Source organism: Chroicocephalus ridibundus, chromosome Z (assembly GCF_963924245.1).
Source record: "Chroicocephalus ridibundus chromosome Z, bChrRid1.1, whole genome shotgun sequence".
In the NCBI taxonomy this organism is placed as follows: domain Eukaryota; kingdom Metazoa; phylum Chordata; class Aves; order Charadriiformes; family Laridae; genus Chroicocephalus; species Chroicocephalus ridibundus.
In genome coordinates this window covers 37,604,844-37,629,918 of record NC_086316.1, presented here as the reverse complement: position 1 = coordinate 37,629,918, position 25,075 = coordinate 37,604,844, and the positions used below count along the sequence as shown (strand labels likewise).

The window sequence follows — 25,075 nt, the reverse complement described above, 5'->3', positions numbered from 1 at the left end:
AGAGCAACAGCTATAAAGCCAGACCATCAGATCCCAGGAAAGTTCGATGCCTTAGCTGAAATTAATATTTTTGCTCCTCAGAGTCAGACTTCAGTAGAATATCAACTAACATGTTCTGCTGTCACTTCTGACATAAGCATTTTAAAGAAAATATTGGACACTGAAGTGCAAGCTCACTCTGGTCCATGCTCCACTGTTCATTACACCTGTTAGAGTAATAGATACATTTAGACCATTATATCAATGCACTTTTCTACAGATCTGCTCTGTAGAAAATATATGGGGAATACTCCCTTCATGATGAGTATCGCTGTGAGTGGTACTCATAGTAATACTTAACTGTGAATGAACAGTTGAAAGAAAACACCAAAAGGAACATGACCTTTGTTTTTCTAAGAGAACAACACAAAGTTAACTCCCTCTTTCAGTTTGAGACAATCCACCATGAAAGATATCAAGACAGCAAGTCCATCCTAAAGATGTCATGTTCTTACAGCTAAAAACAACACTTTAGATTCGTAACAGAATACCATGCTAAGTAATTTCTGTTTGCTATAAATTAACTTAGTCGTAAGTTACAGTAAGTGCTTTGAAGCCTATCAGTAAGACACTTAGCAAAAGAAGAGACTTTCAAGTTTTAGTTACGGTGGAGAAATTTTGCAAGCTTTTTTTTTGTGGCAACAATCCAGCAAAGCCACTGTGTGACTGCATGGTATAAGTAAGCTATAAGCTGCCTTGAATATCTTGACCACCACAAAATGCTCAAAAATTGATAAAAAAAGACCAGGGGAAAAAAAAATAAATGATCCTGATGAAAATTAGCTTTTATACCACATCTTGGACAAAATCACAGTGTTTTAAGTGCTTCATTTTTTATCTCAATGGTATCATCATGGCTGCATTAATCTGCTTTTGATATAAATCAACTAACATTACGAAGTAGCCATTAAAAACCTAGCTCCATTCTCAGAAGGATGCTTATCAAGATCACAATAGCTACGACTGGTACCTATTCAAATGAGAGAAATTTAAGCTTCTGAGAAATATTGCATTTGTTCCAAGATGCTGGCATTTAGCAGTAAATCTTGAACTACACCCAAGAATACAATCATTACAATGAAAAAATGGTTTAAGAATGAACCATATTCTCAGGGTTTTCAATGTTTTTATGGAGAATGAAGGAGAGACAAATTATGATATAGAAACACACAAAATATTTAGGTCAGAAGTTTTTAAAAATAAATTCTTACCTTAACACCTTGAATAAGACCATTCATTAAAAATGTATGATGGGAAAATGTTTCATGTAAGACCTGACAAAGGACAAAAGCAATATTTGAGTCAGAAAAGGCAGGAGAAAGTTGTTTCAAAGTTTAAAATTTGATTTATGAAACAGGATAGCTCTACTGAGACTTATTAAAGAAGTATATTATCCCATAATTACACTTTTATTTCTCTTCATGAGAAAATATTGACAAGGTTTAATATCAATTTATTGGCATAAATTCCTCTGTTCATACAACCACACAGTACTGCAGAGCTAGTTTGGTTCAGGGTACTTTGCTCAGAAAGGGGATTAATGTAAGCAAAATCACTCCATGTGGTACCAATCACAGAATTTTTGAGGTAGATAGTTCCTTCAATGATTGACTCAATCATCATTACTAATTAGGAGTGAAAACGAGATTCTGATAACTGCAAAGAAAAAAACAGCGCTATATTCACAACTGCCCGTAAAGGCACTGAGAAAACTATTTCTGAACAAATCGGACATGTTCAATAGTCTTCCAATGAACAAGTAGATGCTTATAAATACCAGCAACAGTCACGAGTGCTTCATATGTCCTTTAAGTACAGCTATAAATTAATTTAAGGTGCTTTACCAGCAGTCTTAATTCAAGGGCAAGCATGTTAATCTATACTAAAAGGATTTACCATAAATATGCAAGAGAGTTAAAAGGCCTCACAGGTGCTACTGTGTCAATTGAAAAAGCTATCGCAATGATCAAAGTGTGTATGCACACACACTTCAGATTCATTTGCTGTTTTTGTCTATAGATAAGTGCGAACAACTACAAAAATTATTTATATGCATATTGAGAGAGCCACTAGCTTGAAGCAATACTTTAGTATCACTGAAAAGTTATCAGCATCATTTTTCAAGGATGACTGAGATTCTCAAATTATAGGTTTAATAGACGTAGTTGTTCCCATGTTAACTACTGGTCAGATAATCCTGCTTATTTACACCCCTTTTCCCTTTTGGTCTCATCTTCTGTGCTTCCCATTGGATAAACCTGCGGGCAGCTGGCAGTTCTTATGAGCAAGGTGGCTGATTTCAAAGCTCTACATGCCTAGTACTACTACTGCTGTCTGATCAGCAGGCCAGGTTGAGTTACGACAAGACAGAAGGGTGCAAAGTATCAAACCAGATTTGAAATGATTTAAAACAAACAGCAGCCTTTCAGTGTGTGCAAAGCTGATTACAAATAAAGATGATCACCCTCAGGAACACAGAAGTAAGTAATTTACACCTGTATAAGGTATGTTACACCATTATACGCAACTCAGTGCTTTAAATTAAGTTTTGAATCCAATGCAATAGCCTCGTAAGTATTCAAGACCACATGAGAGGAACACAATATTCAAAATACAAGACATTCAAGACCTTGACTGTACTGAATCCACATACTTCAGTCAAAGTAAGAATTTAGCTTACTTTAGCAAAGTAAGAATTAGAAGTGTTTCATAACACTCCCATTAGACAGAGGGCAACGATTAAAACTAATTTCAAGAATTAACATTTCAGCTGCATGTGACTAACAGTATAAATTCATACAGAACTATTTCAACTGGAGTACACCATGAAAGAACCCCCCTAACATACAGTTTTTATTAAAGTGGGATTTTTTTTTTGAAGATTGCTTAAGAATTGCTATTATTACATTATCCTTTTCAGTAAGAAGCGTTGAGTTAGGGCAACTTGAAGCTGAGCATTTTGGTTAAGAAAAAAAGGAAAGGAAAAAAAAGAATCAGAAAGGCCACCCAGTAAGCTTCCTCATATTTTAACATTAGCAAAATAGCATAACAAGATGAGACATCTACTTTATGGTAATCTGTTAACTGTTTATATGGACTTGCTTATCATTAAGCTATGTTAAAAAGATCAGTGATTGTCTTTAGGAAGGTCAGACAAACACCTTTCAAGAGTTATTTTATTTGGAGTTTGGGAAAGGCAAATAATTAACTCCAAGGTGTTCCAATCCCACAAGACCTTGCTCGTCATGTATCCAAAGTATTTTCAGACATTATCTGATGAAAAACTGCACTAACAGACTCCTGATTGCTTCTCTCAGGCAGGCCTGATTCCAACGAATAAGACCCATGTCATTACATGAAAGGTTTCATGTCCTATTACCAAACACTCATATTATCTGGAAAATAACTCCATTCCAGAACAGATTAAATACTTATAAAATCCATTTCTTAGATGAAAGCCTTTATATTTTACTTCAGTTTACATGCTGGCAAAACAGCCACCCCACAATAGTGTACAAAGTTTACTATGAGATGCATAGTTTATTCAATTGTTAAGGCTGGAAGGTTAATGGAACTATGAAGTCTTATAAAAAGCAAGCATTTACAGAGAGACTTTCATCAATGTGCTAAATGAATGTTACTCTAAAAGGCAAATAAAAGTTAAAGAGTAGTACAATGTTTTGCTAATTTACTTTTCACTATATCTTAGTCTTCCAGCAGTCCAGATCTCAGCTGTTACATACTACTATTGCAGAGTGTTGAATGCTAAGACTCCTGGAATTCAGTTAATGAGGTAAGCAGGAACTGTAAAACCAAACTCCGATCCCTAGGAATTAGCAAATTAACTTTTGTTATTACTGCTAAGACAACAGCTGATCAGTGATACTTACCGTTAGCATTGGGGTTGTCAAGAGTCCCCAGGCAAAGAATTCGAGAAATATGACGACTACCGCATGGTATACGCTTGGCCGATCAATACCTTGCTGCTAAGAAAGAAAAACAGATGCAGTGGTTGTACACATACAGTTCATTATGTGTGCAAAGATCTCTTGCAAACATATTTTAAGCATAACCATCTTTCAGGATGACCTACTACCAAGCCCTTGGGAACAATAAAAAGCCAAACAAGGGTGGAGAAAAGTTATTACAAAGCAACTAAAGATCTCCAGGGAACGTGAAAAAGTTTGTTCCTTCAAACTTTTGCTGATTGAAGAGAACTGCTTTCCCCATTCCTGACATTGTCCTATACTGCTGTCATCTCCAGTGTGCCTTTAGGCTTCCTCCCCTCGAGCACTATTCACAACCCTTCTATAGCAGCATGACAAAACGGCTAACTCTCCCTGCTACCTCCACAAGAAACAATAAAACGCATCTGCTTTATGAAGATTACATCACCATTACAACAAAATTATGACAATGTACATAATCAGAAGAGCACTGATTTTTGTATTTGAAACTGCCAAACTATGAGAAAAGACAGGGCAGCTTATGCCATCTGTCTGTCGAATGCTGATCCACTGATTTCATGCTTGTGTATGCCCATAGACTGGAGACCCAGTTCCACTGGTCAACAAGTAATAGAATTAACAAACTATGGATGTGCTTATGATGCTGTGAAACCACTGCCATTCCAGACCCATGGACTGGATCCCAGATGAGACAGATAGAATCTTTTTATTTAGACAAACCCAGCAGAACCCTTGGGTAAAGCAGATCAAACCACAATTGATGCTTTCTTTCATTTCTATGTGTGCCGTGCCATAGTAACTGCTACAAAGTTTTTGTATTCTAAAATTACACTTTCCCTTTCCTCTAACACTTGTCCTGTAGAAAACTGTTTTTCAGTGTTTCTAGCCAATCCAAAGGCATTACACTCCCATAGGACTGGCAATTCTTAGAAAGGAGCAATACAGTGCTGTCATCTGGTACTCCTACACATACTTGGAAGTTTACCCAAAGTAAAAAAGGATGCTTCTCTTGCATATTGAGCAATTTGATAATGCAGGATTCAGCTGAACTGATGTAACCTAGTGACGTTACCAACCAGATTGTGTGATTTCAGCAGGTGGAAAGTAGGTAGAACATGAAACTTGGAGTTTCCCATTGAACCCAAAAAAAGTCAAAGACAGCCTGTGACGAAAGTAAAGCAGAGACACATTTGGTGTTTCTCACCTACTCAGTACCATTCATCTAGATTGGACATAATTATAGGTTTAGAAAACACTTGTATTACAAGATTCATTTAAACCAACCACCTATAGTAACAATTTTTAAAGAAATCCCTACTGCCTGGACAGTCAAAGTGCCCAGATCTCTAATAATTTTTAAATCTATCAGAGTTTATCAAAACTCGTAGCAGCAAACTAAACATAATCAGACAGCATTTTTCTAGCTAATAAGAGTCAAATTATTTTCTACATTGCAGCTTGCTTCAGAGCTTGAAGATCTGAAGAAACAGTTCCCTTACCCCTAGGAAATAATATGATAGTATCACAGATCAAAGATTATCTCTGGGAGGCTGATAACTTTCAAGCATTATTAAAATTTCTCCATAGGTTACCATGGAACTTTTAATCTCTAAATAGCAAAGATACCAAAGATTATGGGGAGAAAAAAAATATTCCTCATATAAGAAGTCTGCACATACTTCTACATAACGTAATAGGACAACAATTTTAAGAGTATTTTTACGCTAAGATGTATGTCAGTCAGACTAGCACTTCACACAGATTTCGGTGAAGTCTGAAGATCCCTTCCACAGTGGTTTTCTCTGGAACAGGCAAATTTTACAATAGAGAGTACATAAGGGACTCGCCAGCTTTTCTCCTGCCTCTACTTTACTTTAATCCACCCGCCCCAACCCGTATCACTTAGCATGATGTTGGAGCATAAACCTCTGGTTTGCCTTCAGCAAACAGTTCTAAAGTTATGCAGTGTTTTGTTTTGGGTTTTGGGGGGTTTTTTGGGTCTTTTTAATGTTTTTATTACATGCAAATTTGATCTGAGATTTATGTGGTTTACCAGAAAGATGAAGTACATAAATACTCAAAAAGACATGCATGGTTTTTTTCTTCAGAAGTCATTCAAAAATTTCTGTGAAATAAAAGCATTTTTGCTGTACTGAACGTAAATGAGTATCTCCTGGAGATTAAAACAGTCTGCAAATCATTTTTAGCAGTATCATTCAGTTTACAGATATTTGCACTGAACTACTGAAAAAACAGAAATCTCTATAGCCTTTTGGGTTCAAGACATAACCTGGAAAAGTAGAATTTAAATCCTGAACGGAACATGCACCAGTCTAAATGAAGTCAAGCATTCCACATCAGATATACTAATAGTTACCTGATCAATGATTCACCTAGACTGTAGCTGATTTTCAGTTTTCTTTACAGAGCCCTAATGTCTAGATAACTGAAGAACACCTGTGCAAATGTCTGTATCAGGAAAATTCACTAACATTGTCAAATGGACCAATGCAGATAGTTACTTCTAGATGCTCATCACTCTTACGATAAAAGCTTTCAAATTTTTAATAAAATATCAAGTTATTTTCAAGAAAAGAAAATAGCTTATGATTGATCATGTACACAGCCTGGACCACAGGTAAAAAAAAAAGCAACAAAACCTCTTTACTCATTTTGAAATCAAAGAGCTTTCTAAAAACTTTTCACACTTGCTTTTAAGATGAAGCTAACCCAGAAGTAATGTGTGGCTCATTTCTATATTGAAAAAATATTTGCAAAAGAACACAACTGCATGCAATTTACATAAAGAATGAATTTGAGACACACATGCAAAAAAAATGGTTATAAACTTGAAGCACAAAGAGCTTTAGGCTTCTTGAACTAGACAATATGGGGACAACATAATGAATTCTTTATGGATAAAGAATTTGAAAAGAATTTCAGAAATAGTGCAGATATGGTCAACCTAAAAGTTGCTTTCATCATCCCGCACCCTCAAACTTTAAATTGTTAATATTAAAAATTAAGTGCCCTCAGGGAAGTCTTAAAATCTGTTATGGGCTTATTTTCTACCCACACAGATCTTCATACAACAGGACAGTATGTGGGCTAAGAAACTACATATGAACATTACGATTGCTTTCAAATGCAGTTGCTGGTCAAGGTATAATACTTGCATAGTCAATAATAAGCAAAACATTACGTAATCTCAGATGCTTAACGATAAAAGTTTAAGGCCATCATTATAAAATCTGAAATCCTAGGAGTTTTAACAAAATATGTACTATTTTTCCAATTTTACACTTCTGCTCCTTATATGCTTCTTTGCCTCCATACCCCCAAAATATTTTTTCTTCTGCCTTTCTTGCGTGCAGAATAAACCCAACAGTTAATTTGAAGACAACAGGGAGAACTACTGGGATGCAATACAAACTCTTTTTTTTAAAAGCAGAACACAGCTTTTGAACATCAATAAACCTGTAATAAGTAACTAAAGGTGATTTGCTGATCAAACAACTTAAGCAAGAGGAATGAACCCATTGTGGCAGTCTTGAGAACTCCCTGTTTAACCAGAAGAGACATGTCCGCAATGTTATCTTGCTACATCAACATAGGAACTCCTGTTTGACAAAAAGCTTAACCACAATGTTATCGGAATGTATTGTTTTGAGATGATTCTGTGACCCACATTTTATCTAAACTACCTCAAGCAAGAAGCTACAGAGGGGTGTACCGAAGATGTCAAAACTGACCTCCCTGAAGACAAAAACAGCTGCTCAGCTTGCTTGAATTTGCCGGCCTTTGGTGGAGCTGCGACTCCCCGGCCGCCCAGCGCTGCTTTTGCCTTCCTACCTCAATAAATATTTATTGAATCTATTTCGGACTCGATTTATTTTAAATTCAACTATAACAAACCCATGAGAAGATGTCAAGATCATAAATCCAGCTGTCGAGCTATTTCTCATAGAAAAGGGGGAAAAACTACAATATATGATCAGTAAGGTAAGAAAGGCAGGTATTGCTTTTGCAGAGGAGAAAAACCGTTTCCATCAGAGGTGACATGATAAGGGAATGACTAAGACAAAGAGGCTCCAGCAAAGGCTTGTAGAACATCTCTTATCACACAGACAAGAGGACAAACTGATTCCTACTGGATTAGTGTCTAGAAGGGTAGTCAGACATTTAACCAGGGCTAATGACATTAAGCAATTTTTTTGTTACCAAAAAGGAAAGAAATAAGCTAGTCAGATAGTCCCTGTAGGTGTAGCATAAAGAGAAGTAAAGGGAGGCAGGACATGCGGGAAGAATTTTAGGCGCCTTGGACAGACTGTGAACCCTGGAGTACCTAACCAATGGGAAACAGGGGAGGGAAAAATTCGGCCAGGATTAGGGAATAAAAAGGTGTGTTTCAAGAACTGCAAGTGTGCCTGCTTGCTAGGTCACCCACTCTTGCAAGAACGTAAATAAAAATGTGCTTCACAGAGGATTCTGCCTGAGCCTGTTTCATTTGGACCGGAACTTGTTTCTCACAATCTGGGGGCTCGTCCGGGATAAGAAGTCATCTTCTTGGGAGTCCCTGTCGCTGAAGGATGGGAAGACGCGTCCCGTTGATTTCAACGGTCTCGTGGATCGTCGGCAGGGATTCTGGGAGGAATCGACTAAGATCTCGAGACCCAGTTGGACGGCAGACTCTGTGAACCACAGGGGGAAAAGGGATAGGTGCAGTAGGCACAGACAGCACGACTAGGCAACTCCGTGCACGGACCAAGGTAAGAAAAATCGGACTGTATTGCCTTGGTGGTCGGGACATTCTAAGAGACTTGTGTGTGAGTGACTGAGATGTACTGCGGTACAAAGCGAGTGTGGAGTCCGGATCCGCGGTTCTGCAGTCCCGCGAGGGGCGCAGCCGGAGAAGGACGAAGCGAAAGGAAGGGGTGTAAGAAAAGTCTGTGTTCAGAATGGGAAATAAGGATTCTAGGCCTAGGGATGGGAAAGGGGATACTAGGAAAGACCCCGGGAACATTCCCCCAGACAGTCCATTAGGGAGGATGTTGAGATATTGGAATAGTCCATCTTGTACAAGGGATAAGGACAAAAAGAAAGTGATACAATGTTGTTGTTTTGTCTGGACAAAGGAGCCTATAAGACCTCCTAGTGTGTTTTGGCCCAAATAAGACTCCTAATGATAAATCAGATAGCACAAAGGTCGAATCTACAAACTGAGACCCTTTAGATTGTTTACCACCCCCTTATAATCCACCCCAAGCACCACCAGTGCCAGTGCTCCCAGGTCCCAGTGAAGCTGCAGAAGCGGGGGAGCCCCAATCTCCCAGGAGAGAAGAGCCACCTCGGGAAGATTCCCAAGTGAAAGTCCCCAGCGTGACCCCCACCAAAGCATGCTCCAGATTGAGCTAGGAAATAGAGCAATGTCGTAAAGACATCCTAAATCTCCCTTTGCCTTCAGAAAAAGAACAGTCGGAAGCGGGAGCAAGATAACTGCAGATCCCCTAAGGGAGGTTCCCCTAGGAGCAGGAGAAGTGGGTTACGTTAGTGCTCCACTCACAAGTAGCGAAGTGAGGGCGTTTAAGAGAGAGGTGAAATCTGTAATTGCGGATCCCATAGGGGTAGCCGAACAGTTAGATCAATTCTTAGGGCCAAGTTTTTATTCTTGGTCCAAAATCATGTCCATTTTAAATATTTTGTTCACGGGAGAAGAAAGAGGAATGATTAGAAGGGCTGCTATGCAGGAACGTGAAAAACGAAACCCACCTGCTCAGGGTGTAGTGCCAGCCGAACAGAAATTCCCAAATGTGGATCCCCAGTGGGATAACAATAATCCTGAACACAGAACAAATATGAAAGACCTGAGGGAAACGATAATTTTGGGCATTAGAGAAGCCGCTCCTAAGTCGCAAAATCTTATTAAAGCTTCTGAAATACAACAAGGAAAAGATGAGACACCCTCTGCCTTCTTACAAAGGCTGAGGGATCAAATGAGAAAATATTCAGGCATGAACCCTGATGACCCAGTAGCACAGGGATTATTAAAAGTTCACTTTGTCACGAAGGCCTGGCCGGATATACAAAGGAAACTACAAAAAATGGAGAGGTGGAGCGAGAGACCCTTAGAAGATTTGTTGAGGTATATGGTAGGTATATGTCAAAAGGTAGAAGGAAAAACAGAAGCAGAAAGCAAAAATGATGGTATCTACTGTGGATCAAGTCGTAAGACAAAGGATTGATCCTGTAATAACTCAAAGGCGAGAAACTTGGGGGCGAGGAAGAGGGGTGAATAACAGGGGAAGAGAGCGGGGAAGAGGGCTGCCCCGACCACTCCTACCAGCAGCTCGGGGTTCACTGGCACGGTGTTATCATTGTGGGAAAATAGGCCATTTCAGGCGGGAGTGCCCTGACTTCAGAAGGGAGGAACGAGTGCTGTCGTTGATGGATTTTGATTATGTAGCATAGGGAAGTCAGGGGTTCCCCAGCTCGAGGTCCCACCGGGAACCCTTGGTAAATTTAAAGGTGGGACCTCAGGAAGAGGAAGCAGTCTTCTTAGTCGATACTGGAGCTTCTAGAACTTCTTTGAATCTTATACCCCAAGGGGCAAAATTGTCTAATCAAGGAATAGTTGTGTCAGGAATACAGGGTGAAGGTCTCTCAGTCCCTGTTTTTGAACCCATGACTGTGGGAAGCGAAACTGAAAAAGTGATGGGAACTCTGTTATACATACCAGAAGCTGGGAGTAACCTCCTAGGTAGGGATTTTATCACTGGTTTAGAATTAAAGATAGAAACTTTAAGAGGACAGACAATGGTATCTATGAAGCTGCTAACAGAACAGGATGAGCAAAAGATAAGTCCCGAGGTGCGGGTGAGTGAAGGGAACCGAGGAGGGTTAAAAATAGAACCCCTCAGGGTAAAACTCATTCTGCATTCAAATGTGATTCCACAAAAGCAGTACCCAATTCCCCTTGAGGGAAGGCAAGGGCTGCAACCAGTAATACAAGCACTAGCCAAAGATGGGTTAATAGAACCCTGTATGTCCCCTTTTAACACTCTGATCCTGCCAGTGCAAAAAACGGATGGTTCATATCGCTTAGTGCAAGACTTGAGAAAGATTAATGAAATAGTGCAGGCACGACATCCGGTGGTCCCAAATCCCTATACCCTAATGAGTAAAATTCCTCCTCATCATAAATGGTTTAGTGTAGTGGATTTAAAAGATGCTTTTTGGGCTTGTCCACTAGATGAAGGGAGCAGAGATCTATTTGCATTTGAATGGGAAGATCCAGAAAGGTGTGCCCTTTGAAACCAAGGACATGTTCCTTAAGAAATATATACCAGGGCTGTTGTCTTCTCTCTCTTTCCTCAGAACTAAAAGCCTTCTTGCTCAATCTCTGCCATTGGAATTTGTCGTCCATCCGTATAAACCAGGGGACTGGCTACTAGTCAAATCCTGGACAGAGAGTAAGCTCCAACCGGAGTGGGAAGGACCATTCCAAGTACTCCTCACTACTGAAACCGCAGTGAGGACAGCAGAAAAAGGATGGACTCACTACACTCGGCTAAAAGGACCAGTTGAACCCCTGCCAACAGATCCAGTAGAATGGTGGACTGTACATTCTACTGACAGCCCGCTGCGAGTAACCCTAAAGAGACAATGAGCTGTGGGTTGGGGCGGGATGATCCAGTTGGGAGACATAAATCTGTGTATGCCATGAATTTTAAGAAGCATTTTGCGATGATACTGGTCATAGGGGCAGTACTGAGCTTCCCACTAGGAAGCTGGAGTGTACGCATAGATCACATACGAAGTGCACACCCAGATTACCCGGTTAGGCTTATCATAAATATCACTAAAGGAAATACCCCACAGACTGTACGCTTTGATGCCCGTCAAGTAGTGAAGTGTGGGAATCTAGAGGCCCAAAGATGGTTGAGTGGTGAAAACAAGCACCTGTGCCCAGAAATTTGGAGGGTCGCAGAGGGATATCACGAGGCTGCACCTTGTGACCAACGGAGTGAAGTGTGGTGGACCACCCAAATTGGAGGGTGGACCGTTGATGACAAGTGGATTAAGTCTTCTTACTATTACCCTCTCAAAAAAGAAAATACATTTTTACAAAGGATCACCTTCCCCAGAGTGTGGCCTTTTAGAATGTAATCCTCTGTTGATAACTATAACCCAGAGGGATGATATGGCTAACCTAATATATGGAATAGGAGCAGATGTGTCTGGAAGAGACCCAAGGGGAAGATTTAGAATAGCTGCACTGGAAAACAGCAGTCAAATGGAAGGGACAACTATGACTACTAAAACTCCCAGTAATACAACACTGGGAACCACCGAATGATCCAGCCTTGGTAACAGTTACTGAGATTAAAGATCTTAGACAAACATTTGAGATTGAGACAGGGTACGGTGAGACAAATGCTTGGGTAGAACGGGTAAAATATACTGTTAGTAGTTTGAACCAAAGCAATTGCTATGCTTGTGCCTCAGGAAGGCCCACAGCACAGATCGTCCCTTTTCCCTTAGGGTGGATGAAAGATTCTGTAGGGATGTGGTCTATGACAGCATTATACCAAGAAAGGACCGCCTGGGGAAATGAGACCTGTCATTCACTTTCCTTACTGTTTCCTGCCTTAGAGTCTAGAGATGTTAAAGTGCCACCAGCATTTTCCACAGCAAATGGTAACCATCCAGTCTGCCTCTCACGGCAGGGTGTGAATGCTGCCAAACCTGTGGGGGGATTTACCTTATGCACTGAAACTCTGAATGTGACCAAGGATATAAAAGGAAACAACTCAGTGATATGAGTGCCTCGGGCGGATCTCTGGTGGTATTGTGGAGGGAAGACCTTGCGATCTGTGTTGCCAGCTAACTGGAAAGGTACATGTGCAATAGTACAGTTGGCAATACCATTCACCCTAGCATTTGAAAAAGGAACAGGAATCCTGAGCTCAGGCAACAGAGTAAAAAGAAGTGTGGGTGTATCCTTTGATGAACGGATATATATAGATTCCATTGGAGTCCCTAGAGGAGTCCCAGATGAGCACAAAGCAAGGAATCAGATAGGAGCAGGATTCGAATCTGTCTTTTTCTGGTGGGTAACTATAAACAAAAATGTAGATTGGATAAATTATATTTACTATAACCAACAGAGGTTTATTAATTATACCTGGAATGCACTAAAAGGAATAGCTGAACAATTGGATGCAACCAGCCGAATGGCATGGGAAAATAGGATCACCCTGGACATGATCTTAGCAGAGAGGGGAGGTGTGTGTGTAATGTTAGGGAATCGGTGCTGTACCTTCATCCCCAACAATGCAGCTCCAGATGGTACTATAACTAAAGCCCTTCAAGGGCTCACCACTCTAGCTGATGAGTTAGCTGAGAACTCTAGAATAGACACCTCACTGACAAGTTGGCTGGATTCCTGGTTTGGGAAATGGAAATGTATGGTGGTATCAATATTGACTTCTCTTATAATGGTAGCAGGAATGTTAGCGGCTGTAGGATGCTGTATCATTCCCTGTGTGCAAGGATTAGTTCAACGATTAATTGAAACTGCCCTAACGAAACGAGTGGAAGTAGACCCTCCCCCATACCCTGGAAAAATGCTTCATCTAGAAGACAATAAAAACTGTCGAGAAGGAGAAGAAGGAGAAGAATGTAACACCATGCTGTCGGCTCTAGAGGCCTCATATGGAACCATGCCCTAGAAATGCAAAAGACAATAAGATTATGAAAAAGGAAAGGGGGAAATTGTAAGAATTTTGTAATTTAACAATTAAAATTGTCTGAATGGTTGCAAAAGCACCTTACCATCCAATTTCAAACATGCTTAACTGTTTATTTCTCTTAAGCAATGCACTTACTTCAGAACAAAACCACTTGTAACTGTTCAAATCCTGAAGTCCCCCAGAGTGCCTTTTCAGACTTTCCACATTTTTTTATGAGGGCCATATAATCCTGCTAGACAGATTAAAAAAAAAAGACTTGATTGGATAAATACAGCATACTTTTTTCCTCTCACGAGGGTGTAGCAGAGCCCACTGCCCACAGAACTGGGCATTCTCTGTGCTCAAAGGCTTTCAATACCCAAGTGGAAAAGCCTGAGGCAACCTGCTCAGGCCTCATAGATTATCCTGCCCCGAGAAGGAAGAGATCTCCCTGAAGTACCTCTCCAGTAATCCTGTTACCTCTGAGGCAGGTAACAGCCAAGCTCACGTTAAACTTCTAAACAGATAATCACAGGAACTTGTCTTTCTCCCCTGACACCCTCCTCCGGGGACTTCTTTACCACCAGGCAGTAGGCTCTCTCAGGAGAGCCTGCTAGCTGCTTATTCTACTTCCAGTACAGAGATGACTTTGCAAACAGTACTCTCTGTCCTTGTACAGTATTTAAAGTAAAATTCAAGTGCATTAGTATGAAGAAACTTGTTACTTTCTTTTTTAAAAATTGTCTACAGTAACATTCTCCACCTACAAAAATTAACTGCTACAAGTACAGTTTTTACACGGCTACCTGCACTGCAGTCCACTATGTCAACTCTAATGTTTTGAAGAAAACAAAGAACTGAACTAACAGAATCAGTAAAACATTTTGAGAAACATGCTTTCATGTATGAATCATTCAGACATTGAAGTTCATGCTAAATTATAAAGCACATTCCTTTTCCATGTTTACCTTCACTGCCGTTTTCTTAGTTTCCCCCAAAAATTCAATCATTTCAAATGCAAACTTTTCCTGGTATGCTCCACGACATCACTATTTAATCATTTTAGCTTATTCTAGCACAAATATTATGCTACCAGCCCATCTCACCACATTATGGATGCTCTTTCTTCCACACCTATTACCCAGATAGCTCCCTCTAGACATATTGCATGTTTACCTCTTCCTAGTGTCTACTGTCTTTAATTTTCAATCAGAAGTATTTAGCAACCACCTTAATTCCAACCGTTCCCCACAAATACCCCATTTGTTCAAAATGGCAAGAATTCACTCAAGTGTAAAAAGCACCTTAAAGACCTTAGTTGCCTCTGTCACATGCAGCAATCACCAAGTGATTATATGCACAAAGCCCAGTCTAACACATTTAACTTGTAGGCAGTGCAAGAACACACTAAACACAAGTGAAGTACTTTCCAACCCACCACAGCCTTTAGCATTTTAGATGCTTTGTGAGCTGGAGCATAAATCAAAAATCATAACTAAATTCAGCTTATACATTGTTTAATTTTAATTGTAGTTTAATTGTAAAAGAAATACCTTAAGCTGATCTGTATCTGGACAGTAACAGCGTGATGCAGTCTCTCCAAAAAAAAAAAAAAGCTAGGGTAAATCATATTGCACTGGTCTAGAGTATTAGAACCACAACTTGTTCAAGATGGAAAAGCCTGCACAGATTTTGTAAAGAGAGACCATGCCTTAAAAAAATTCCTGCAGTTCTCAAAATAACACGTACAGATAGAGGAGATCATGTTAATAAGCGTTTTGAAAATTCAAGTAAACATACTCAAAGACCCTCACCAAAGACTCTTAAAGCAAGAGGAAAAGGGTGCAAACTTTTCACAGGAATTAAAAGTAAAAAAAAAATTAGTGAAAAAGATAAAAGAAAAGAAACAGGATAATTTTTTTAAAAAGAAAAATCTCTTTTCACAGCAGAGGGAATTTATCAGATGAGTCCCAGTGCTCTGTCTTAGAGTCTATGTAGTTCAACACATTCATAACTGAGCTGCAAAAAGGGTGAAAGCAAAGAGAAAGTTTGCTGATGACAAAACACAATTCACATTAGAAAAGTAAAAGTTAGAAGGCAATGGTAATAAACATCAGAAGTTGATGGAATCAGTAAAATAAATTAAATGGCAGATCAAAATTAATGTAGATAAATTTCACCAATAAAATAACGAAAAAACTATTTTGATTCCACACATAGCATGACTACCACTTAGGAACGTGATCCTGGAGAAAACAGTTCCATAAGAGACACAAGTTTAGCATTCAGCAGTGGGTTACAAAAAGTGTATACAAAAATACACCCTGTGAGGAAAAAATTATCCTTATATTACTGCATAAACATGTGATGTGCCTGCCTTGCTAACCCTCTGCTTCTGGTGTTCTAACCATTTTTATTAGATCTATGTAAAGATCATCCCTCTTATCCCATGACTCCTTGCTTTGTTCAGAAGCTTTAAGCAATACACATTGTTGAAAAGCCCATATTACAGAAGCACAACTGAAAGAGGCCCACGGAAGGACAAAAAACATTGCCAAAGGTATGGAGGAATGCTGAAGTAGGTTCTCCCAACCTGCAGTCAAAACATCTGCAGAAAGATACAACTGGGACTTATTGAACTGGGAGTGACATGAAGCATGTGAAGGGAAAACAATTGTCACTGCCTTCTTATACTAAAATACAAGACAGTAGGTAAAGCAGGACCCAACACAGCAAGTTTAAATTGGATGGCACTTCACACAATTTACTCTCAAGGTCTAAAATGTCTCACCACACCATCTTTTCTGCTGGGAACACATTCCTGTTTAAGTTTAGACTGGACAAGCTTATAAAGTAGGAATCTTCTGAGAAGTGTAAAACATGAAAACACCATTTCTGGTTCATTCTTTGAGGCTGAGGCCATCGAGGGTAGGAAGAGCATCCAAGAAAACAATCACCATATGCCTTGCCACATTCTGAAAGCTCAGCTTTAGACAGTACTGCATTGCTTAATTAAAATACTTCTTACAGAAATAAGATATAACCAGCTTATTATCCTACATCAAATTGCAAGCTGATCTCTCCATTGCTGAAGTTTTCTTCCTAAAATGTAGATAGACGTAAGACACCGAGAAATTCCTCTAAAAAGCACAGACTGCTTAGTTAATTCACGTGCTTCTCCATGGGATAGATATTTACTCAAACTCATTGCCTAGTGGTTAAGTTTGGATCTTCAGTACTAAAATACCAAGTCTTATTTCCATAATTGAGTTTCCAATATTCTAGCCTAGCATGTTTCTCTCTGGACACAAAGCCTTCCAGATTGCTAGAACCTGGAGGATCAGCAACAGCAAGCTCAGAACAGCAAAAGTGTCCTCTCAGCATGAATATAAGCAAGAGTGATTTGTTTTTAAAGACAGCAGCTAATCACTTGTGGTAATGGTTCAGAGTTCAGACCTCAGTGTTAATTTAACATGATGGGAAGACTCAAAGTGATACTGGCAACCTTGAGAAGGCAACACTGTTTATCTCTAATTATTCAGTTTTAACAGGAAAAAGTTTTTTTGTGTGAGAGAAAACAGTGCTCCCCACAAACAGTCCTTGCTGCCACCAGGACTAAATACCCAAACTGCCAATTTGAAAAATGTGCTTACTACTAGCAATTCAATTTAAATCCTACATGCAGGAAGTTTAAGACACCAGCTTACTGGACTGAAAGGTGCTTCAGTAAAGTCTCACAATATTTAATTACACTGCCTCAGTTCCATCATGCTATATTTTTTATTAAGTATTAAAAACAAAAATGGTAGCAGCAAGACTAAAAACCTGTCACTCTTGGGGTATACACCAATTGTGCTTTGCTGTCTAAAACAGTTTAATGAATAAAGGCTGGCAACCTTCTGACCAACGTACAGTTTTAACCTTCAGAATGCTTTCATTATGTTTCTAAAAAAACACATAAGTCCCGGGCTTCACAATAGCTGAGGCATTTTACAGTGTCCAAGAACCTGAAACCAATGTATGGTTAATTCTCAAAGACATACATAAGTGTTTTTTCTCCTTAGATAGCCTGTTTGGGGACTTGTCCCATAAAAGCACTTTATTTAGACAGTACGGTACTGTATTTTGCTAAAAAGCTTCCTTAGTGTGGCATTACTTTACTAACAATAGGTTACACAGAAATTAAGTACATTATATGAATATTCTGAATGTCACACTAACGTTTGTACCACCAGTGTTCATAAATCAGATGGAACAAGATTGCATAACTAGTAACAAAGTGTCCATTGCATCATTTACTTCAGTTTCTGAAGCTCACTGGGGCTCACTGAAATCAGGGTAGTACAGCCAATGGAAGCTGATTTAATTCCAGTGGAATTTACTCAAACATACAATTGTTCTTATTAGTTTTGAGCCAGTAAGTCAATTCATAAGAAGTGATTTGTTCAGTATTTATATTTCAGTCCTTCAATTCAGTGAAGCCAATGCATTCAACAGGGTGAAGTTAGTTACTCATAACGAAAACCAGAAGCTTGCTACTCCCACGCTGGAGGGGTACAGGAAGAAAGCCTTGCACAACCTGACAGACTTGGTCACACTCTTTCACTTTGCCCTACCAATCCAATGTGACAGAGAAGATTCAGAATAAAAATTATCATTAAAACGTCCTTTACAAACCAAAGAAGCAGCTCACCAAAATTTGAGTTCTGTATTTATTTCTTCATCAGCAGCCCAAAGGACAAGCTTTCATTTTTGAATGCCAGGGATGCACTCCCACTGATATCAAAGAGTTATATCTAAAGCCATGATCCAGCCTCTCATTTTAGTCTGAATAAGCTCTTTCAATAGAGTCTAGGCAGAGAGTTCTAGCAATATGACCAGCCACATGAGAATCACAGGGAGCTGTAGGAACTGCAATAACAAAGCAGGAAACAGACTGTTCAGTCAGGAATTGTGAAGCAGACCCTAAGCTGATTTAAGTGCAGTTGTGCTACTGCTATACCAATGTATAGCAGAAGATAAATCTAGAGCCCCATGTCTCTCCCTCGTAAGACACACATTATAGGAACACGAAGTCCCTTAAAAGGCACAGCTAGGAGGCAGGGGATAAAAAAAAAAACACAAGGAAGCAAAACCTGAGATCATTTTATAAATTAAGAATTTATGTTATTTGGAAGCTAAATTTTCAAACTGATAAACCAGCATATTTTAAGTACTAAAAAGCATTCTTTTAATCCTTCATCCACCTTTAACAAACATCCCATCCATTAATAAAAAAAACCCAGGTTAGTCCTTTGTCAGTTATAGATTTATTTTCCATTTGACTTTGACTCTTCTTAAAGTTAGAAAAAGAAATCAAAGTTTTTTGACTTTTTTTTAAATTTCCCTACCTCTACCGTCCATTTCATATTTAAATAAATCCATCTGTTTCTCTTTCATATAATGGCATCAGCCATTATTTCTTTCACCACATCACCTGTACTGATAAAACTGAAAGCTTACATTTCTTAACTAAGATGTTAAAAGGCCTCTTCTAGCATTACTTTCCTATTCTGACTTCAGATTGGGTTACTGCATCATATATATCTGGAGTTCTAAACAGCAGTTGCTGCACACAATCCTAGAAGAACAAGTATACCATACAGCAGACATCAGTTGCACTTCTTGAAAGAGTCCACCCTGCTTTTTGGAAAAAGAGAACTGGAAGACTCAAATACTGAAGTCATCGCTTACAAGACGCATGAAGCAGTCACTTCAGAATTAACTTACATGAAATAACTTATTTGACTAATGAATTCCATGGAAGAACATTTTTTTTACATCTTCTCTGGGTTAATCACTTATTAAAAGTACCTTAACACCCTTATCAGATATGAGTAAGGGACAAAGAACCTACTGATATCAGACAGATAGTTTCAAGATTTTTTTTACATTCTTGAGCTTTAGCCATGATATCACATTAATGCAACACTATTAATGCTCAGATAAAGATATTACAACTTCATTCACTTCACATTAACACAAATCAGTAAACTATCCTCTCTCCAATAGCAGAGATGTTTATCTGTGGGAGGGTAGGTGACACATGTAGGTGATGTTGGCTCCCTGACAAACCGAACATCATTTTAAAACTTTTGGCATGAGATATGCTTTCAGCATATCCATTTTGTGAGTAAACTAATATTAAACACATTATTCAGGAACACCAGAACATGAATATAGTCTAAAAAAGTACTAATAGCCAGTAAACCAGATTGCAAATAAAATTTGTATGATTTTAACTTGCCAAAAGAGATTTATGGTGGCAAGACTTCACCTAGTTTTGTATCTGTACCCCTTCAAACACCGCCAATGCCAGGATCATCTGTTTTGTTACTTTGTGTGCTCCCTTGGGTTCCCCTAGTCCTACTTTATCCTCTGAGCTCACTACCGACAAAAGCGGATGGGTTATACTATCTCGGCTGGGACCATCCTGCCTGAAACAAGATGCCTGTCCCTATCTACTGCAGAAAGCTCAGGAAGCGTGTTTTTAAGGCATCCTGTGAGCGTGTACACGTTCAAAGGGAAAGGCTTAAGCCACTCAAAAGACGTTTCTGCTGAGAAGTAATACCGCCTTCTCAAAAAGAGAGACGGACAAGAAAGACTAGTAAATTATTAAAATTGCATAACTCTACGGTTTTGGTTTACCAACAGGCACGTCCTAGAACTTCAAAGGAAAACTAAGCTTTACTTCCAGGTACCTTGCGTTTATATATTTAAAGGAAAACTTATTTACAACCACCTGCTTACAGGTGTCGCCTCTGACCGAGATAAACTAGTGACGAGTGCCCCGGGCCGGCACAGACGAGGCGGCACAGCCGGCGGGAGCCCGGCACCCCGCCGCACCCCAACTCCCAGAAAACTCCCGGGGCCGCGGAGGCACCTGGGGGGCAGCCGGCCACCCACGGTCGGGAAAGGGGGGAGGGAGCTGGCCGTCACGGGCCGCCCGCCCCGCGGCGGTGCCCCCACGGCCGGCAGCACCTGGCGGCCTCCGGCGGAGCTCACCGCACCCTGGCGCCGCCTCGCACTCACCGCGCCACCGCCCACCTTGAGGCCGACCCTCTTCACCAGCATGATACAGCCGCCCCGCCTGGTGCCGCTGCCCTCCCTCAGCAGAGGCGGCGGCGGCGGCGGCAGCAGCAGCAGCAGCAGCAGCGACGGCGGCGGCAGCAGCGACGGCGGCACCTCCTCCTCCTCCTCCTCTTCCTCCTGGGCCGAAGATGGCGGCGGCTCCGACTCGGGGCTCATCTCACTGCCACCATCCTCCCGGAGAGGCCGGGCCACAGAAGTTGCTACTAGGAAGCAGGCTGGGGGCGGCCTCCCGCGGCTGCCGCCGCCGCGCTGCCGGGGCGGGGAATCACATGACCATAGCACGCCGCCCTGCCCAGGCAGGGTGGCGGAAGTTGTCTCGGGCGGCCGGAAGCTGCTCGGCCGCTTGGAGGGATGGTGCTCTGTTAGCGGCTGAGGCGCCCAGCTTTATCCTGCCTCGCAGAGGTATGCCCGGTAGCAGCTCCCAGGTTCCCTCTGGGGAACTGAATCTCTTCCAAACTGCTGTCCTTATCTGGCTTTGTTAAACCTTGCTGGACGCCTTGGCCCGTTGTCACTGGGCAGGTGTAACTGTGAGCTCGGTTTCCTTGCGCTTAGGTACTACAAGGCCAGCCGGTTATCAAAAGTATCATAAGTTATCATAAGAAGTAGAGCTGTGTGCATCTCAGTTGAGCAGATGTGCACACATTTTGTGTAAGGTAATTTAGTGCTGACAGTAAAGCTTATGACTGCTAACAGACCATAAAAAATCAGTCCAGCAGGCCATCTGCCTGTCCAGAATAAGCTGTTTGCCAGTGAGATCAGAGCGTCTGTGCATGGCCAATGCTGAGAGGCTTTCATCCTGCAAATGTTTCCTTCCATCTTGATATGTTACTGGGGTCAAGCCTTTGTTTTCCCTGATACCTTAGGTGTTTTCCACTAAGTGCCAAGCTGTTTACAGGATCAGAACTTTTCAGTTTGCTAGAATAATAAATGTTCACTTAAAGTGCCATTTTCTATTTGCTGTGTATCTATTTTGTCAGTGTATAACAAGATATACTTGCTAAATATAGCACATTGTGAAAATTATCTTCTATGGTATGTTGCACAGCAATTTAACAAGTGTTCTCTTTTAGCAAATGGGCATATGTTAAATTGAAAGCATGTCTGTATTGAAAGCATGTCTCTTCGTTGAAGCTCTGTCTTGCTTAGAGTAGACATCAGCATTTTAAGAGGAAAATTGAGTACCATGAATTAAATAGACATGCAAAATTTTCTGTCTTATTATATAGGGTTTAGTAAATCAACATGTATTCTTTAAAATTACTTTCCTTAGCCAGCCCAAGCCAATTGTGTATAGAGTTTCATGCTTCCTTTCCACTTTTTTTTGTTCTGGTAGCATAGAAGTTCGTACAAAACCTTTAATTTCTTCAAAAGTAGTCACCACTGCAAAATACAGTAACATTTTTGCGCCTTTGAAGACTTGACCATTTTTTTATTGACTTGAAAACCAAGGGACTTCATCCCTTACAGTTTTGTGTGTTTAGCTTTGGTGTGTTTTGTTTGTTTTGTTTTGTTTTTTTAATTAAAAGGCTTCCAAATACTGAGAATTTTTTTTTTTTATTTCAAACACCTTCCTCTGTTAGAAAGGTATGAATTTATAGGCTTAATATATCGGCTCTTGTAGGTAGACATGTTTCTGGCTACCACATCAAGTTCATGTAAAAAGTATTGCTTGAAATCATCATTGTGTTTTGAAAATTTCAGCGTTACAATATTTACATATATCACTTAACTATTTTATCCAATTCATAAACAAATCAACAGAAAGTCTTCGATCACCTTCTATGGCTGTTGATTCAGGCTCTATACACAGTGACTAGTAATTTCATGTCATTATGTCCTTGTGCTGTACAGAATTTGAAGTTGGAAGGGTTTTGTTCACAAGTTCAGCAAGGTATATCATATTTATTAAGAACTGGTTAACCAAATAACTGGAAACAAAAAGAAGGAATAAATACTCAGTTTGTGAAGAGATGTTACTATTACAGTTCCTCTCAATTCTGTGCTCTATGCTTTTTAGAATATTCCTAAGCAATATTTTTAAACTATCTGGAGGGGGATTAATAATGAAGATATAAAGTTTGTTACAGAATGCTATTCAGCATGACCAAAACAACAAGGAGTTGTAAAAAATATAATGAACTTGAGCAAATGCTAAAGTGTCAGCTGAAAATGTTGATGAATGAAGATGGGTAATTGAGGGGAAAAGAATTCAAATTAGTCATTGGGTTTATAGATCTCTGAATTAGCTATTTGTAGTTAGGAAAGGGTCTAGAAACGGTACAGACAGTTTTCTGAATTCTGAGAAGTGGTTAAAAAGGTAAACAGACATTTTGAAAATATTAGGAAATAACTAGGTAAGGAAAATGTTGCAAATACTATGTCAACATATCATACATCCATGAAGTCTCTATGGTGTTCTCATACCCATCTCAAAACAGAATTAACAAAAACCACAAAAAAAGTAAAACATGGAGACTGAGATGAGCAGAGTTATGGAATGGCTTCAGTATGTCAGAGATAACTGAGAGCAGGGAATGGTACGACAGCAATTATAAAATCCTGACTGGTATGGAGAAAGTGTCTTTTATCATTACTTAAAATTCTTATAATGCAGGAAGAGGAGGCACTTAATCGAATGATCAGGAAACAAGTTTAAAACAAACAGAAGCAAATGGTTTTTTTATAGGCAAATTCTCATTAAATCATGGACCTAATTTCCACAGGATATTTTGGTTCAAAAGTACAAGTGGTTTAAATGGCAATTACACAAATTTGTGTAATAAAACTCCATTAAGGGCTATTAAGCAATAGAAAGTCCCTAAGGTGCTGACTGCAAAAGGTGGGTGAATTTATTGGAACATCGCTCTCCTGTTGCTCGTATTTTCCACTCTTTCTGTAAGCATACACTAACTTCTTGAGCTTGAAGTAAATACAATGCATTGACATTCCTCAATGAACAATAACTGAGACTCAAGAGGGTTGCCTCGCCCTGGCCTTTTAATCCTTGAGGTGTCTGCCAGAGAAGCGTCCCGATTCAGGGGAGATGCTGGTCACTGCCAACTGTGATCCAGAAGAGCTCATTTCGGGTCTCAATAGAATTGCTACTTATAGGGTCTGAGATAACTGACTTTCATCAGGTACTTTTACACTCCATCCTAACGCAGACAATGGGATATTCTGGTACTTTCTACCAATTGCACAAGCCCTGAACTTGCTAGATCTTGAAGTTCTGTTATCATCTTGCTTTTTGGGCCACAATCCATATATTATCAGAAGTGATCCATTATTGTTATTGTTCCCAAATGATAGGAGTCATGGGAGCCAGGTACAAGAAGAGGTTGCTGTAATCTTCTGCTCTATTACTCTCCACCTTTTTCTTTCTTTTGTGTCAGACCGTTATGTGTCTCAGGTAATGTTCTGGTCTTGTTATGTAGCCCAGATGTGGGGGAAATCACACCAAGCACTGGGTGGCCTGAAGGAGGTGGAAAATTGCACCACCACAGTGGTCTGGTGGCTTCCTTGTCCAGACATCCAAGTGCACTACAAAGCAGCCACCCTCCATCAACATGGACAGCCCCTGCCCCCTTCCCTCCCCTCCCAGCTCCATCTCAACTGGCTGCTCCTCAGCCACCACCAGCATTTTGCCCACTCGTGCATAGTCACTCTATGACTAGGAATAGTGCCAGGAGCTCAGCCCCAGGGTGTGCAGTGAAAAAGGACAGAGAGCTCCCTTTGTTCATGGCTTTGGGGAGCTTCCAGCTCCTGCTAAGACCATCTTGGGGGTAGGTGTTTTTGCTGCCTTATCTGCCCTGTAGGCTGCTCACAACTGTACAGCTCAGTGCCAGAGGAGGGAGGACAGGAGTGTATTACAGTCTGGTGGCTTTCCTGCCCAGTCAGCCACTGGCGGTATTGTTACCTCCCAGTTCGACCATGTTGGGCCCGGGAGAGGTTCACAATAATTCCAGTTGTGAGATTAAGACACAAATAAGCTCAGATGCTGCTCACTGCAGGTTTATTGTTATTCCCTAGCAATAGTCACAGAGACAAGCGATAAAGGCACAAGTAGAGGAAAGGCAGAAAGGAGAAGCAGTACTACAGAGCGTAGCAAGAGTATAGTCACCACCACAGGCCCGACAATGTCTCAGTGGTCTTCTGGAAGTTCAGCGGCATCTTGTTGATCCATGGTTGATGGTGGTGGGGGTCTCA

At 40.3% G+C, this 25,075-nt stretch overlaps 1 protein-coding gene across 1 annotated transcript in view; it reads right to left on the bottom strand.

The window, feature by feature from the left end:
* MFSD14B (major facilitator superfamily domain containing 14B) overlaps nt 1–21,364 on the bottom strand; it is a 38,692-nt gene extending 17,328 nt beyond the window's left edge. The window contains exons 1-3 of the mRNA XM_063320247.1: nt 20,810–21,364; nt 3,930–4,025; nt 1,251–1,313 (exon numbers count right to left, since the gene is read on the bottom strand). Of these exons, the coding sequence (XP_063176317.1) occupies nt 1,251–1,313; nt 3,930–4,025; nt 20,810–21,025 (375 nt within the window). The 5' untranslated portion in view covers nt 21,026–21,364. The remainder of the gene's footprint in view (nt 1–1,250; nt 1,314–3,929; nt 4,026–20,809) is intronic.
* Nucleotides 21,365–25,075: the final 3,711 nt, after the last annotated feature.